General features: G+C 39.9%; 4 protein-coding genes across 4 annotated transcripts; 2 read left to right on the top strand and 2 right to left on the bottom strand.

Moving 5' to 3' along the window:
* Window positions 1–6,351: 6,351 nt before the first annotated feature.
* On the bottom strand, window positions 6,352–8,829 carry BDBG_08147 (RNA polymerase II transcription factor SIII subunit A). Its single transcript, XM_002621478.2, has 3 exons — window positions 8,370–8,829; window positions 8,215–8,291; window positions 6,352–8,120 (listed from the first exon to the last, which is right to left on the bottom strand). The coding sequence occupies exons 1-3, from the start codon at window positions 8,425–8,427 to the stop codon at window positions 7,104–7,106; spliced, it is 1,152 nt and encodes a 383-aa protein (XP_002621524.1). The 5' UTR covers window positions 8,428–8,829; the 3' UTR covers window positions 6,352–7,103.
* Window positions 8,830–9,533: 704 nt separating this feature from the next.
* Window positions 9,534–11,565, top strand: BDBG_08146 (MFS maltose permease MalP; the record flags this gene model as incomplete). Its single annotated transcript, XM_031723425.1, has 7 exons — window positions 9,534–9,844; window positions 9,940–10,024; window positions 10,138–10,563; window positions 10,637–10,808; window positions 10,865–10,902; window positions 10,960–11,361; window positions 11,431–11,565. 7 exons carry the CDS (start codon window positions 9,534–9,536, stop codon window positions 11,563–11,565), a joined length of 1,569 nt encoding a protein of 522 aa, XP_031580579.1.
* Window positions 11,566–12,077: 512 nt separating this feature from the next.
* BDBG_08145 (uncharacterized protein) lies at window positions 12,078–14,376 on the bottom strand. The gene has a single exon (XM_031723424.1). The coding sequence runs from the start codon at window positions 13,263–13,265 to the stop codon at window positions 13,029–13,031; it is 237 nt and encodes a 78-aa protein (XP_031580577.1). The 5' UTR covers window positions 13,266–14,376; the 3' UTR covers window positions 12,078–13,028.
* BDBG_17705 (uncharacterized protein) lies at window positions 12,617–12,814 on the top strand (the record flags this gene model as incomplete). The annotated part of the gene is made up of 1 exon (XM_031725362.1): window positions 12,617–12,814. One exon carries the CDS (start codon window positions 12,617–12,619, stop codon window positions 12,812–12,814), a length of 198 nt encoding a protein of 65 aa, XP_031580578.1.
* Window positions 14,377–15,750: the final 1,374 nt, after the last annotated feature.

Genomic DNA, 15,750 nt, shown 5'->3' with positions numbered 1-15,750 from the left:
ATCAGCAATCTCTCTGAGATAGTAAGTCTTCTTCTTTCAGCAGTTTTACAGATAATGAGCATCTATAGTAATATACATTATTTCATACAGTTGTTAAGACAGTCAGAGTTTTCAAGTGTCTTGTCAACTCTTATTATTCTATAAACTGAAAGAACTTAGTGTAGAGCTTGTTATATCTTATTCTTTAAAATTGCTTCATATGATCTGAGAAGTCTGAGCCGTGAATAACATTATAGAGAGAGTACTTTCAGACATTAGCATTGACTCAAGTGATAGAGAGTATGCAAAGTTAATCATATTAAAAGCCCGTGCTCTTCGCGTCAGAAGAGCGCTAAGCCGTGATTTAATTAGTTTATATAATCTGCTCAGTAATTACTTTCATAAGCTATTTTCTCATAAGAGAATTCTCTCAAGAGAGTTATCACAGAAGAGACTTTCTAAATTAATACTCTTTAATAATTAAATCTCTTAATATTTAAAGACTGTTAAAAAATTCATATGTTCTAGTATCTGACAAGACCTTCATATCTCAGATAGTAATACAAGAGAATATCTTTGTAAAATATAGAGAATTAAGAACTTTCACTTGAATTAAGTAACTTTATATGTTTAGAAAGATCTCAAGCTGAGCTATCTGAGTTACATAGTATTATAAGAAAATCATTTTATTTACATAAGTCTTCTGAAAGTGTTTTCTCAGAAACTTAGCTGAATACAAATGAATTTGATAATTCAGTGATCTAGTGTGATTAATATAAACTCATGTTAATCTAATCTAAATGAGATCTACGGTGAAAGTAATTGTTGAAGTTGATGTAATTGCAACAGTATTAACAGTAATATAAAACAATTATATTTAAATAGAGTATATACTGATCAGCAGGTATTATCTACAGTTTCTAACATTGTATCTATAAGAACTTATACAGTGAGTGAGAATGCCTGTATAAGAGAGTGTTAAAATTGATTATAAAAGAGAATAAGTTATGCATTATAGATTAAAATAATGAAGATTATAATTTTAAGCTCACAGAGTTATAATCTGAAAATACAAAAGAAAAGAATTAATTAATTACTCATAGAGTCATATTCTTCATTCATTGTAAATTAGAATAATGAAAGATTTATTCAGCAGAATAATATCTATAACAGAGATTAGATTATATTATTCTGATATATCTGCTTTTTCATATTTCTTATTTCTGCAAGGTTTTACTCTACTGATCTGTGTTTATTTATTAACTATAGAACAGCTCTGTTACAGAGACTATGTTACAGTTCTCTTAACTTATTAGATAAAATATAAGATCTTCAGATATAATTTAGATTTTAGACACTTTATAACAAAAGTATTAAAAATAATTAAGAGCTAGAAATAATAATAGAATATAATTTATTTAATTGATATTTCTATATAAATATACTTCTAATACAGTGAAAGCAGAGATTATAAATATACAGAGAGAAATTAAGATAATGAATATATTCTAAGCAGTAATATATTTATAGATGTAAGAGAGAGAGAGTCTAAATAACTATAAGTTATCTGAACTAATTATACTGTAAATATGATAGATATGACTCTGAAGCTCTATTTTACTCTTGAGAATTATATTACAGTGCAGGTATCTAATCATATCTTCAGACTGAATATACTGCAGATGTTTTCATCTGAGATACTTGATTATCTCACTGTAAATAGAGAATTTATTCAGACAGATAAAGTAGTAAAGTAACTGATAATTCTTTATTATAACTTCTACTATAATCTTTCTCTAACTGAAAGATAGAGAAATATACATCTTTACTCTGACTCTCTAAAGTGTCAGAGTGATAGATCTCTTATTATACAGAAGTTAGTAAGTATTTCTCTTCTTAAAGAGACAGTATACTGCAACAGTGTTAATCTTCTTAGTGTATTAAAGCATCTTATTTCACAGTGTCTTATAGAGTAGTAAGAGAAGTACTGAGATTATCTATTACTGCAGAGATAGAACTTTTTTATTAATACTCTGAGACTTACTGAATATTTTTAAGATCTTGATTCTGAACAGCTGTTACTTAATCTCATACAGAGACTTCTTAAAGTCAAATTTTTTCTATATATTATATAGAAGTTTATCTCTTACTTACTGATATATATCTATCAGCTCACAGCTGATCTTCTTATAAAGCTTATACTTAATAATCTTCTTATACTTCTTAAGAGATTACTCAAGATATCTGCTAAACAGATTGCATTTTTAAATAAGTTTTTTAATATAAAACTGCTGATTGACTAATCTTAACTGAGCTATAATCAGTTTCTGCAGCTGATATGAATTAATAAAGTGAAGTATTCAGTATACAGTATATATAATATATTTCTATAGATTCAGACTCTGAATAATAATATAAATATTCTTATTCATCTTTCTATAAAAATAGTATTTAAGAAATATACAGAGATCTGAGTGCTGAAAGATCAGACTGTGAACAGCTTCACTAATATACTCTGTATAATAGAAGATAATAAGTAATCAGTGATTAGAAGTCAAGATCTTCTCTCTGATTAGAACTTATCACTATTATCTAGTATCTTATCAGCACTGTACTACAGACTATACAGTTGAATAATATTATAAAATATAGATATCTCTCTAATCTGTCTAATTTAGAGTTTAATAATACTGTATATCAGTGTATTAGTAACTGATATCTTAATTACTTTCAGTATCTACTTAGACTTCTAAAACACTGAGACATTATTCAGAGCTGAGTTAAGATAAAGCTTGAGTTAATAGATATCTTTCAGTATCTTCAGATTAATAAGTTATTATACTGAAGTAAGAACTCTCTCACTATTAAAAGAGATAAATGCATAATCAGTGAATAGAAGCTTAAGAAGAGTGATATAAAGACTGAGAATTAGAGATAGATTAAAGATAATCTCTAAGACTATAAATATAATTCTGAATTCACAGACATGCAGTTAGTTATAGTTTATTAGAATAAATTAAAGTAAATATATTTATATACTTCTTCTTCTCTTTAAGAAATGTTTTAATAAATTTAACAGTAAACTTAATCAGAATGTTATTAAGTTTATAGTTAAGATCTCTTAGAAGAATAATCTTAATATACTAATAGTACAGATTCAGTAACATCTACAGTTGATTAATTAAGAACTTAGTTAGCTGAAAGAATAGATAGAGTAGAATCTATTATTAACTATAACTGAACTTCTTCTTAATAATAATAATAATTATTTTAATAATCTTAATAAGATTATTCAGATAAATAACTGACTTCTTTCAGTATCTCTTCTTAAGATAGTATAGCTGTATCAGTTTTAAGATTATCTTAAGTATAAGCAGACTCTGAGTCAGTACTGTGAAATAATTTAGTTATTAGATAAGATTTATTCAGATACTGAGAGTAATATAGAAAGAAATAGTTATATATATTTTTAATCACTCTCAGTGATATCTCTTTATTAATCTTCTTCTACATCTCTCTTTTATAGATTAGATAGAAGATCTTTCAGTATATTTTCAGAGAGTTTTGATATTTAAGTCTCTGATATTATCTCTCACTCTTATTACAATGTTAATTCAGTATCTAGTGAAAGAAAATATATAGCATCTTTATATTCATTCATTAATACATCTTCTTGAGATTCTGCTTGACACAGGCGCAGAATCTGTATAATATATAAGAGACTAGAAAGAAATTGCAGTCAGAGAGAGATTCAGACACTTACTTGAATCATTTCTGTTCAATGCAGTTAAGCAGCTTCTGAGAGTTAGGTATATATTCATTGTATTGAAGTAAGAATCTGTCTGAGTCAGTCATTATATTCATATAGTACTCTGAAAGATGCTCATCACCTGTCAGCAGATCAGTCAGATTGCTGATGTCATTCTTGCTGTCTTTCCTGTAATCAACTGGGTCTGTCAGGTCGGTCTCTCCACTGGAATCAGAGGCTGTGCCATCGCTATCATCATCCTTGCCATCATCATCATCCACATCCATCGTGTCTTCCTCACTGTCACTGTCAATGGGTGATGGTACACAGTGTCGATGAGCCATTCTTTGTCCCGCACAGGATCAGAGGAGGAAACTGGAAGGGATAGAGATGGAGGGCTCAGCGATGGATCATTGAAGGAACAGGAAGCTCGTTGCTTGGGAAATGGCGAGGGGTTGATGGGCTGAGAAGATTCGATGGGAAGGGATGCTGGAATTGTGAGGGTGGCCAGATCACCCGCTGAAGAGAAGGGAGCCATGACTTTATAGTCAGCCCCGAGAGGGCCATATCTGGCCGGCGGTCTCAGCATGAGTGAAGGGTGAGCAATGGTGGAAGGAGGAGGATGCAAGCACCCATTCCCAGAGTGGGTTGAGGGGATCCATTTTCCATACCTGAATGCTGGGGCGTGGGAATTGAGCTTGCAGCGCGCAGGAGGGCGTCCAAGGTGCGTGGAGCGTGGCAGTATTGGACAATGGCCGGTGTAAAGCAGCCGTCGAGCTAGTCGACATCCGGCCTTCTGCTCACCGTTTAAACGTTTAAACTCAGTTATTTATCGGTTGCTATCCCCGCCATTTCTCTCCTGGTGCCCTCACTCACCTCAACTACGCTGCTTCGGCAACTTCAACTTTCCAACTTCCCAACTTCCCCAACATACATATATCTGGCAGCCTGGCAGCCTGGCAGCCTGGCATAAAAACAACCATCTCCTCCCAACCAGCCTTGGGATATCCTCAGCTCCTCCATAAGCTATAGAAACATATAATAGCTCAACCCTCGTCTCTACAACGCTCTCGCCCACATCCACATCCGCATCCTCGCATCCTCACATCCCCCGCCTGGCCCCGATTACCAACAGCTACCACCACAATGCTTATCAAGTGAGTCCAGTACTCCAAATACCAATCATATCCACATCAAAAGCAGTATTGGAAAAGGCTAATCAAATCCCGCCATCTCAGAGTGCGAACGCTGTCAGGCAATGAGATGGAGCTGGACATAGAACCAGACTACAAAGTGCGCCCCTCACCTCTCTCTTTCTCCCTCCCCCAACCTCCAAGTCAACTTATAGATAGCAACAAGCTTCTCAAATCAAAAACACCGCGGCTGACGTTCAAACTCATTCTCCTTTCTCCTCCTGCCAGGTATCCCGCATAAAGGAACGTGTTGAGGAAAAACAGGGCATCCCCCCTTCGCAACAGCGATTGATTTTCGGAGGGAAACAAATGTACGTTTTACTGTTTCATCCTATACCATGAGGGACCGATAAACAAAACGTTCATTGGTCGGGCAAGAGAAAAAAAAAACAAGCCCTTGGAGAGAATATTTTTGTTTCCCAAATCGTTACAAGTATAACTCATGTTTTAATTCCCTCTTCTAAAAACCAAACAGGGCAGACGACAGGACCGCGGCAGATTACAACCTTGAAGGTGGCGCTACACTACATTTAGTCCTCGCTCTTCGCGGGGGCAGGTTATAAATATCTTCCTTGTCCCTTTTTAAACAGGAAAAAAAAAAAAAAAAAAAAAAAAAAAACCATGGAATCCCTTCGTGCAGTCTTCTTCCTCCCCCCTTTCCTTTTCCCCTCCTATGGGCCGGAATAGCTACGAAACATAACGCATATATATATCACCCCTGTCGATTGATGAATCCAACAACCGCTCTCTACTCTATTGTTTCCCCTCCTTCTTTCCTGGCCGCCGTTGTGGGATATGAGATGAAAGTGGACACCCACAGACACTGCAGCGTGGCCAGGTTTAGATTTGGTATATTACACACCTTATGTGTGAATTTGTTCTGGGGGTTTCTTATTGTTGTTGCCTAGGATGATACCTAAAATGGAGACAAGATACAAAATACAAGATACATGGGAAATATACATAAAAACAGGATCAGAAAAGATATAAAGGGGGGGAAAAAAGGGCTTATGGTTTTTTGTTGCCGGTGTGGTGCAGATAAACACACGTATGAGATAAATATGACGAGTTGTCCTGGCCAGGCCGTGACTCCGGCATATTAGATAAATAGCATGGCCCACTACGAAGCTCTTATGTCGTTTTGCTGCTCCCTTTTTTCTCTACTTTCATTTTCATTTTCACTTTTATATATATATATATATTTATCAATCACTTAGCGAAATTCAGCAAGAACTGACTTTGACCATTTCCAGATTCGCTCTCTCATCTTTCTAGTGAATGTTGTATGTTCATTTCGTAGCATGTAACGCCATATTTTTAATGTTATCTAGATAGGACGTGATCACTTCGATAGCTATTTACATACGGATGTATATATATATAGGTGAATAGTCAGCCATAACTAGAGGACGAAACAAGACAAGTTGAAAAGGAAGAGTAAATGGCTCCATGTGCGCTATGGGTATCTAAGATCGTTATTTAAAATGTCCAAAAAAATAAAAATAAAAATAAAAATAAAAATAGAGTAAGTAACATGCCAAAGGGCAGAAAAGGAAGCAGAGCAGTGTGTTCATCAACTTTCCAATAAATAAACAAAATTTGAAGCAAATAGATATATACATATATATAATTACTAGCAAGGTGGACACGATAAGAAAACAGAAAAGAAAGGGGAAAAAACAACAACAAATCTCCCACAATGCCCAAGGTAAAAAAAACAAAACTCCAACCAATCAGCCAGCCAACCAAGCCTTCAAGCTCCCGTGGCCTCAAGACGAGACCCCATAGATGTGCTCCTGCTAGCTATGTAGTGTACAGACATGTATGTCTATCTAGAATGTCTAGGGGATGAATGCTTTAGAAATTCACACCATCCCGAAAACACTGTGCCCATACGCCAAGATCAGGAAAGAAAAAGGGGAAAAAAAAATTATCTGCCCGCCCATGTTGGGTATAGTAAAGTGTCCGGTGTGTTTGTGTGTATGTATCATTAAGAGGTATTTCATCATGTCATTTATTTCATACTTATGTGTATGTTCGTTCGGTTCCTGCCCAGTAGTAGTCCAATCCTATGCGCCGAAGATTTTCTAAAATGGATATAATGGTAAAGAAAGCGCGGCTCCGATAGGTGAGATGAGGTGAGGCCGCTCAGTTTTGTCGAGATATATAAAAATGATTAGGTGCTAGAATAGCCGTCTCTTCTTAGGCTTCACGAGCACGTATTCGGCAACCGGTCGTTTTCTTACAGCGGGGCGAGGTAGAGGAGGAGAAGAAGGAGGAGGGGGGGGCTTGGCCGCTGAGGTATGGCTATCATCGCCGGCCTGATGGGTGTCTGTCGTCTTTGTAGTCGTTGGTGAAGTTGTGGAAAACATAGAAGCTTGCTCCTCCCTTCTCGTAGGTAGTGAGTTATGTCTCCGTATGGGTGAAGGGCGAGAGGGGGTGGTAGGCGAGGCTGAGGAGGGAACGAGGGTTTTTGATTGGTTTGATCCCGGATCTCGGGGGGAGGGGCGGAGACTGAGGTTGGTTGTTTTTGTTGTCGTCGTTGTCGATTGTGTAGTAATGGTAGGAGTAGTAGAAGAAGAAGAGCGTAAATCTCTCGTTGTTGGTCTCGGGATACTTTGTTCAATAGGGCGCTTGTAAGCTTCGATCAGCGATCGAGGGGCATTCACAACCTGCGAGGCGCTGCTGTTCAGACGATGCGTGGGGATGCAGAGTCGGTGATTCCTCTTTACGAGGGGAAGTGCGGACTTCTTGGGCGCAGGAGCCGACCGTGGTATCTTGGGGGTCTCAAACTTCCAGCGCGGGGTCTGGTCGTACGGGGTGATTCCCCGGCCTCCTTCTTTTGGAGCGGCCGGGACGAACACGGGAGCAATGCCTCCCATTTTCCTGTCTAGAAAAGCGTATCGCTGGATCGCGGTTGGTTTCTCCTTGGGCAGTCGCATTTTCTGCGTATCGACCACCTTGGAGCTATGTCTAGCCTTTTTGGAATCGAGGCCAAGTAGCGCACGCTTCATGCGTTCTGCATCTTTATCGACTTCCATGGCGGTTTTCTCGAGGAGTTCGTGGTAGACATCGTACCAGCTTTCAGGGTTCTCGGGGAGGATGAGTTTATCGTATCCAGGAACATCACGCTTGATAAACTCCATCCATAACTCTGCATCATGCTCAAGGAGGTGCGGCGATTTCAGTTCAAGCTCGCGCTATGGTAAAAAAGATTTCGAGTTAGTGAAAAATGTTTTGGAAGCTATATAATAAGAGAGCGTTTGATGCGGGCGGGAGCGGGGACACACATACCAGGTGTTCGGGGTTCTCTATCTTTTGGAGGATTGGCCTGATAAGATCATAGCGGGCCAAACCGATATCATCGATCCCTATGAGCGACAGTCAGATACAGTTATTATTAACTTTTGTAATATGGAAGGGAAAAAAGAGAAGGGGGTGCAATATACTCTTTATAATCTTCATGCACGCCTTTCGCGCAAGGTGGACCAACGATGGGACAGACATTGTATGAGAAAGAAAGACTCGAGGATAGCGGCGTGCTGCAGGGCGGGTTGGCTACATGGACATTGAGAGGGTTTGGATGAAAGGCCACTGCCCCATGAGAATAAATAAGAGCAAAAGGAAATCGACAGGAATATATAACACAGGCGGCTAATGTCCGGTTGAGCGAGCTCGAGGGTGCAGTCTGTCTGTCTGTGGTCTGTACATAGTAGATAGAAGAAGAGACAGATTGAAGTGAAGATATTTAGATAGAAAGATGTTCGGCGGTTGGAGCTTGGACATAGTAACTAGAGACAAGCGAAGGCGGGTGGCCTCTAACTACGCCAAGAATGCTTATTGTTGCATCATTGCTCATTGCGCGCTGTTTCACCTCGTTTAGTTAATATAATGAAGCATGAGGAGAAGAAGATCGTTAGTTATTTATTTAGCCTTCGATGGATGTGAAATGGAGTATTTATTTAAGCTTCGAATTACTAAATATGCCATTGTTAAGAAACATACAGTATTCCTTCTGGGGGCTGCGGGGGTGGTCTTTAACTAAACATCTAGCTGACAGCCCGCTAAGAACCCCCCAAACACCGCCAAATTATAGTTAAAGCAGGTACACCATCGACCTTCCTCCCAGTTCACTGCAGACACTCTCAAATCTCGTCGAGCAGCTGCAGCTCTGTAGCTAATTAGTTAAATACTACTAACAGCGTACAAGACAGATAGATGTATGGCAGTTTCTTCACTTTTCCTATTCACTGCCGGCTATTAGCAACCCTATTTACATCCACGAGCTGTCTCGCGTTCTACTCATTATTCCCCCCAAAGCATCCGTGAATAGATAGACCTAGTCACACAGTTTCAAAATGCTGGGTTCAGATATCAGCGACTATGAGTACAGAACAGGGAAACGGCTTCTAAATATCTCTTAATAACTGCTCCCTTTCAAACCCATGCCGCCGTCCCTGCTTCTCTGACTCCGGTGAATTTTGGCAAATCTTTCAGATGAAGCGGTTGACAGCCGTACGCCTCTACTTGCGGCTCCTGGATTGGCTTCATTGGCTTCATCGTATCGTCCTTCTCTGCGTCCAAACAGCACGGGGACTATCAAGTCAGACACCATGGTTACTGTCGATAAGGATGACGCGGAGCAGCAAAAACGTAACATCACTGCTGGCGACTCTGCCACGGAGATCATACCGGAAGCTCAAGTTGCAACTATTACAGAACGCGAATTAGACATCAGCACCGCACTTAGGCTCTATCCTAAAGCAGCTGCGTGGTCTTTCTTTTTCTCCCTCGGTGTTATCATGACTGGCTATGACCCCCAGATCATAGGGAATCTATATGGTGTCCCCAGGTTCCAGCAGGATTTTGGCTATCTCTTCAAGGGGAAGTGGATAATTTCTGCTGCGTGGCAGTCAGGGCTCAGGTACAAGATGCAATTTTTTACTCTAATCTCTATGGCTTGTATGCTTTCTTGGAAAACAGAACACTTATTCGACCCTTTTTAAACATGTTCTTTAGCATGGGAAGTCCTATCGGCCAAGTTGTAGGCGCCTTAGCCGCTACATATCCGATGGAATGGTTTGGTCGAAAGAAAACTTTTGCAGTAAGCCCTACTTGTACTTATTTAGCCCAGCTGTTGGTGCAGTGCATGTACTGTACATGTACTATACATGCATCTATGTAAGTCTATGCTGAACCTTTTCTGCCAATTTTTAGGCATGCGTTGTCTTGACTGCTGGCTGTGTCTTCATCCAATTCTTCGCACGGTCGTTGAAAGTCCTGATCGTTGGCGAACTTCTTGGAGGCTTGATATTAGGATCATACGCAGTTATCGCCCCCGCCTACGCTTCGGAAGTATGCCCCGTTGCCCTGCGTGGTGTTCTGACGGCATATGTGAATCTCTGTTTTGTTATCGGCCAGTTCATCGCCAACGGGGTCTCCGCTGCGACTCACGGGCTAGATAGCCACTGGGCTTATAGTTCGCCCTTTGCGACCCAGTGGTTCTGGCCAGCCGTGATCCTTGCCGGGGTATTCTCTGCCCCTGAGAGTCCGTGGTGGCTCGTAAGGAAGGGAAGACTGCAAGACGCCGAAAATTCACTTCGGAGGCTCGCGTCATCGAGTGTTGATGTCAAACCAACCCTGGTAAGCCTTAAGATAGCATAGCTGCGGGAGCTTATCAGAATGCGTACCGTGCTGAATGACGGCTTTGTTTTAGTCAATGATTATCGAAACCGATCGTCTTGAGCAGCAGATGGAAGCAGGGACTTCTTTCCGTGATTGTTTCAAGAAAACCAACCTTCGTCGTACCCAAATCGCTATCGGCGTATATTCCATTCAAGTTTTCAGCGGCATTTATCTCATTGGATATTCCAACTACTTTTTCACACGTTAGCGACGCCTATTGTCCCTAAAGGCTGATATTCGCTAACTTTTTGTTAAATAGAGGCTGGTCTTCCTCCTGACGATGCATTCAATATGGGCGTAAGTTGTGACCTCCGTCGCCAGTGTCAGGTGGATGAGTTTACATGGTCTTTCTAGGTCGGTTTTCTCGGGGTGGGATTTCTGGGATGCATTTTATCCTGGGTTCTCCTCGCATACTTCGGCCGCCGAGTGATCTACAGTAGTGGCCTAGCTGGGCTTGCGGTTATTCTATTAATCATCGGCATCCTGGACTGTGTGCCTAACTATACGGAACGTCCTGCGGTCATCTGGGCTCAGGCATCCATGATGCTGGTATGGAATTTCACGTACGACCTCTCTGTTGGACCGGTATGTTTCGTCATTCTTTGTGAATGTTCCGCAACCAAACTTCGCAGCAAGACTATTGCCATTTCAACAGCTATACAAGCTATCTTCGGCATAGTCATGACTGTCGTGATTCCTTATATGATAAATCCGGATGCAGGGAATATAAGAGGGAAACTAGGGTTCTTTTTTGGCGTAAGTAACTTTTTGGCCTCTCGCTTAAATACTATGCTTGTGTTTTTATACGTTTAACACAGATCGTAGGGCCTTGCTTCTATTTGTTTTGTATGGACCTATTTTAATGTCCCGGAAACTAAAGGACGAACATATGAAGAGCTCGACATTATGTTTGAAAGAAGAGTACCTACCAGGGAGTTTAAAAGGTACAGGATTCTCTAGGCACAGGACGGAAGAGGGTGGTAGAAACAAGAAGACCTTTGCTTTAGGCTATTATTCCATCAAAGATATGTCCCCCACCCACCGGCATCCGATCCACACGATGGAACGGGATATCCGTCTAGATTCCACAGCATTTAAAATTCGCCATGTTTGCCTATGATCGTCGTCGACCTTACTTAGCACGGTCACCGTTAGTTATAGGTTCGACACACCGTCACAAGTACGACATATTCTGAACTACCTTTCTCCGATGACGAGTCTCGGTATTACCATCTGTTGGCAGGTTTGTGTAACGTGGGGATGTTGCATATTATTGGGAACTTTTCCTTCTACCCAGCCATAAGGATACCAGTAATGCCTGCTTTAAAACGTTAGAAGCGTTGATAGGCACAGATACTCAATTGCGGAGGGATAGTGGCAGCATCATTTTTGTCATGACATTCAAGCCAGTTAGCTGCGTTGGTTGACGGACTCTCAGATGATAGTTACAGAACACAAATTTCCCCCTGCCCAGAGAGATCGCATTTTCCCCCTCTTTTACTTTTGGACGCAATATTCCACCACTTGAGGATAGCAATCTTGAGGGTACCTGATGATTTCGATATTGTTGAGTTGTAGGGGGACAGCGGTAGAGAGGCCAACGGCTGCGGCTGGTGTTGCATTTCTTCCTCAAGTTACTGTATAGCGCCAGTCCATGTTCCATCCCCGCAGGACATCCCCGTGGCTGAGGTAGTATATGCTTATACTCGGCGCGTCGGTCAATTGCATCGCGTGGGTCTATGTCCTTGAGATCTTCCACATCCATGCCAGAGAGAAAGGAACAGCGATTGGAATTTCATCTACCTGGTTTTGGGTTGGTGCCCCCCCTCATACTCTCCACAACTGCTGTAGGGATTTGCTAATATTGGTAACACAGAGCTTTGTCACCATCATCAATATCGTCACGCCAGTTATTTTCAACAGACTACAAGGGAACGTGTTTTCGATATTTATGCGGGCCAATTTCGCATTCATTCCTTTTGTGTGCTTCTGTTACCCGGAGCCAGCCAACATGACATTGGAGGAGATAAACCATCTATTTGCACAATCCGGCGTGTCTGCTCAGCACGTTGCTCAGCACATCCAAAAGGAGCGCAGGGGGGGCCGCCTTGTAAGAGAAAACGGTCACGAAATTCGACTCGTTCCCCCAAAGAAACTTCTGAAGACGCGGAGGGAAAGTTCAAACATTCAGTTGCTCAGCGCGGTATAGCAAAGGAAGCTGTATACAGTCAACATGGGGTTTCCATTACCGGATGTGCAATACCCCATCTTCGCATCTATATTATTTCCAAAGGAACAGAAACTTGTATGTGGCTGCGTTTTATTGAATGACAGTCAAAGGGAAAGCTTTTGCATGCGATGGTATACCTTGACAATGGACAAGATGTACAGTACATACTTCATGTATATACACCCCGAATGCACTAATAGGGAGTAACACTAATTTGAGCTAGTAGTTCCTCTGCTACAAGCTCATAAACAGGCATAGCTTTTATCTCCTCGAGCGACCAATACGGCCGCATTTTGTCCGCGCGAAGTTGATCCACCTCGTCATCCATATGGAACCACAAGATCTCCCCAAATCCATCCGTAATCGCCTTCAAATCTTTCAGTTCGAACTCCTTCTTGGGACCCTCGCACGCCGAAAGATACCCCTGCATCTTCGCCAGACCCGCGTGGATACGTTGGTGCTACACAAGCAGCTCGAGTTCGTTATTTTCAACTTTAAACGCTGGCATACGCTGGCCCAAGTAAGGAAACACCAGTTGCTCCTCAACCCCATGGTGGATTTGCAGGTTATTGCAGAAGTTTGTTCCAATTTCGATGAACTGCTCCACAGACATGTCCTTTGGAAGCTCGTTGGCAACGCAGGCGTCGTATAATGTCACCCATATTTCGCGAAAGTCGTTATGTTACATGAGCTGTCAGGATATTGCTGCAAAATGACAAGTGATATCTTGACTTTTCGAAATTTTCCTCGTGCTCACTGACATGGATATCCATTTTGTCTGCAAAGTAGTTGAAAATTTTCTAGTCTTCTGCAGATAACTCTGGCAGCGGGTTGGCGAAAGCTGCCGGTTGAGCAAGGGGGTGATTTTGTTCTTCACTCATTGCGATGCTGTTTCGTGCTCGCGATGCACGTTGGCGCTCTCTTGATGAAATCCTTCGGGACAACCCTCTTTATGGGAATAAGGAAATGAGGATATCAGACTAAACTATTTGGTTCGCCGTTCATAGGTCTGCCAAAACGGGGACTCAGCCTCCCTTATATACCATAGCACTAACGTTGTCAATCAGCGCAGCTGGAACTCCCTGCCTAATCTTTCAGCTCTCTTTGCCATATCCCCTGTCTCCAAAAACCTTCCTGATGGTGATTCTGTCAGACCTGCAGGTCTTAGATTAATAAGCCTCCCACCATATAACTTCCCACGTAGCTAGCAATCTTCAATCAAGCAAGCTTTACATCATCCACAGATTTAGCATATCTGCAATATTTTTTTCACTGGCCGAGGTCGGCTGAGAACAACCCCGGCAATGCGTGGTATCATGATATCGCCCTTGCAACCCAAGTCTATGTATCTGAATAACTCCAACCCGAGCTGGACGGTTAGATCAACATGCCAAATGCTTACGCGACGTTCTGGGCCACAACCTCCGCATCATCCAGGCATCGGGTTTACATTGCATTTTGCTTTCCGTTTTCCCCGGCCTCTCATGATTTCACATTGACGTATGTATGTATGTTGTTCGGCTTCCGAATCTTGATTATTTGCGGAGCGAAGCGAAGCAAATATATGATGAAAACCCTGGTCATTAAAAGTGGAGAATTTCCTTTTTGGGGTTCTTGGCGTGAATACAGCTCACTGATTGGTGTAGAATTAAGTGAAGTGCAATCCTGTGACATTGCACTATATCCATGAATCTCTGCGCGCCCACAATGTGTTCATCTTTCATCTCATCAATCATCTACTCTGTACTAGACTGACCGTGTGACCGTGTCTGGGACCAGGACCAGATTTTTTGATAGTCTCATTACTAATTCGACTGATCCCATTACACAGTTTTAACATTAGATAGTAGTCTCATACTGTCTCAGTAAGACTTACTGTCTACTCTTATCACATTTTTCAAATAAGATCATGATTTTCACTTCTCAATTTAAATTATTTTTATTGCTTTAAATGACTTTAAATCTCATTTGAGTGTTATCAAAAAGTGTTACTTTTTAAAAAATTAAAAATAGTCTAAAAAAAATCTTAAAATGTCTAAAAATAGTAACTTTATACTAAGAATGAGACTAAATGAGATCAAATGAAATCACTTTCTCATTTTTTTCAAGTTATGATTTCATTTTAAGATCTGATATATAGTCACTTTACATGTTTTTTTAATAGCCAGTCTCAGCAGAATTCATGTCAAGAAATGTATGAGATCAGATTAAATAAAACTAAACATGAAATTCATAATTCTGATAGTCAGTCTACTCTGTACAGATTCTTAAATAATAGATTATATATCTCATTAACTATACTCTGTACAGATTCTTGAATAATAGATCACACATCTTATTAACTATCTACTTTATACAGATTCTTGAATAGATAATACATCTGATTAATTATCTCTCATAGATTCTTAAAAATAAATAATATATTAAAAGTCTGTATTCACTGCTTATAAAATCAGTCTCTTAATTAATTTATTTCTTTACAGTGTTCTACTACTTCTACAGCTGTCTGTCTTTAATACTGTACTTAGAGAACTCAGATATTATAATCTTCTCTTATTACATCTTTTCTATTACTGATTATCTCTTTACACTGTGTAGAACTGTAAACAGATATATACAGTGAAATCAAATTCTTCTACAGTCACAGATTCTGTGATAAATGAGTCTGAACTTTCTCTATTATTTTAAATATATTAATACTTTATACAATTAACAGCAGTCTCTTGAGCCTGTGAACAGTCTATTAAAATAGATATATTATCTAAGATTAAGTTTTATTATTATAAAATTCATAGTTCTGATATATCTTCATTAATAACAGTTTATAAAAAGAAAACTATTATTTAAAAAGCTTATTATATTATCAGATATTATAGAGAATATCTCTTATTAACTTTATTTTTAACTCAATTAAG

This window comes from Blastomyces gilchristii (genome assembly GCF_000003855.2).
Source record: "Blastomyces gilchristii SLH14081 genomic scaffold supercont1.22, whole genome shotgun sequence".
Taxonomy (NCBI): domain Eukaryota; kingdom Fungi; phylum Ascomycota; class Eurotiomycetes; order Onygenales; family Ajellomycetaceae; genus Blastomyces; species Blastomyces gilchristii.
Note: the sequence above shows the minus strand (reverse complement) of the source record. Positions and strands in the feature narration are given on the sequence as shown.

Bases quoted from the DNA above. Each gene is read 5' to 3' on its own strand.
- BDBG_08147 (XM_002621478.2), bottom strand. From the start codon at position 8,427: ATGTCTGTCCCATCGTTGGTCCACCTTGCGCGAAAGGCGTGCATGAAG. The intron at 8,292-8,369 runs GTATATTGCACC...TGTCGCTCATAG, and splicing joins GTGCATGAAGATTATAAAGA to GGATCGATGATATCGGTTTG. The intron at 8,121-8,214 runs GTATGTGTGTCC...TTTTTACCATAG, and splicing joins TAGAGAACCCCGAACACCTG to CGCGAGCTTGAACTGAAATC.
- BDBG_08145 (XM_031723424.1), bottom strand. From the start codon at position 13,265: ATGCAGGGGTATCTTTCGGCGTGCGAGGGTCCCAAGAAGGAGTTCGAA.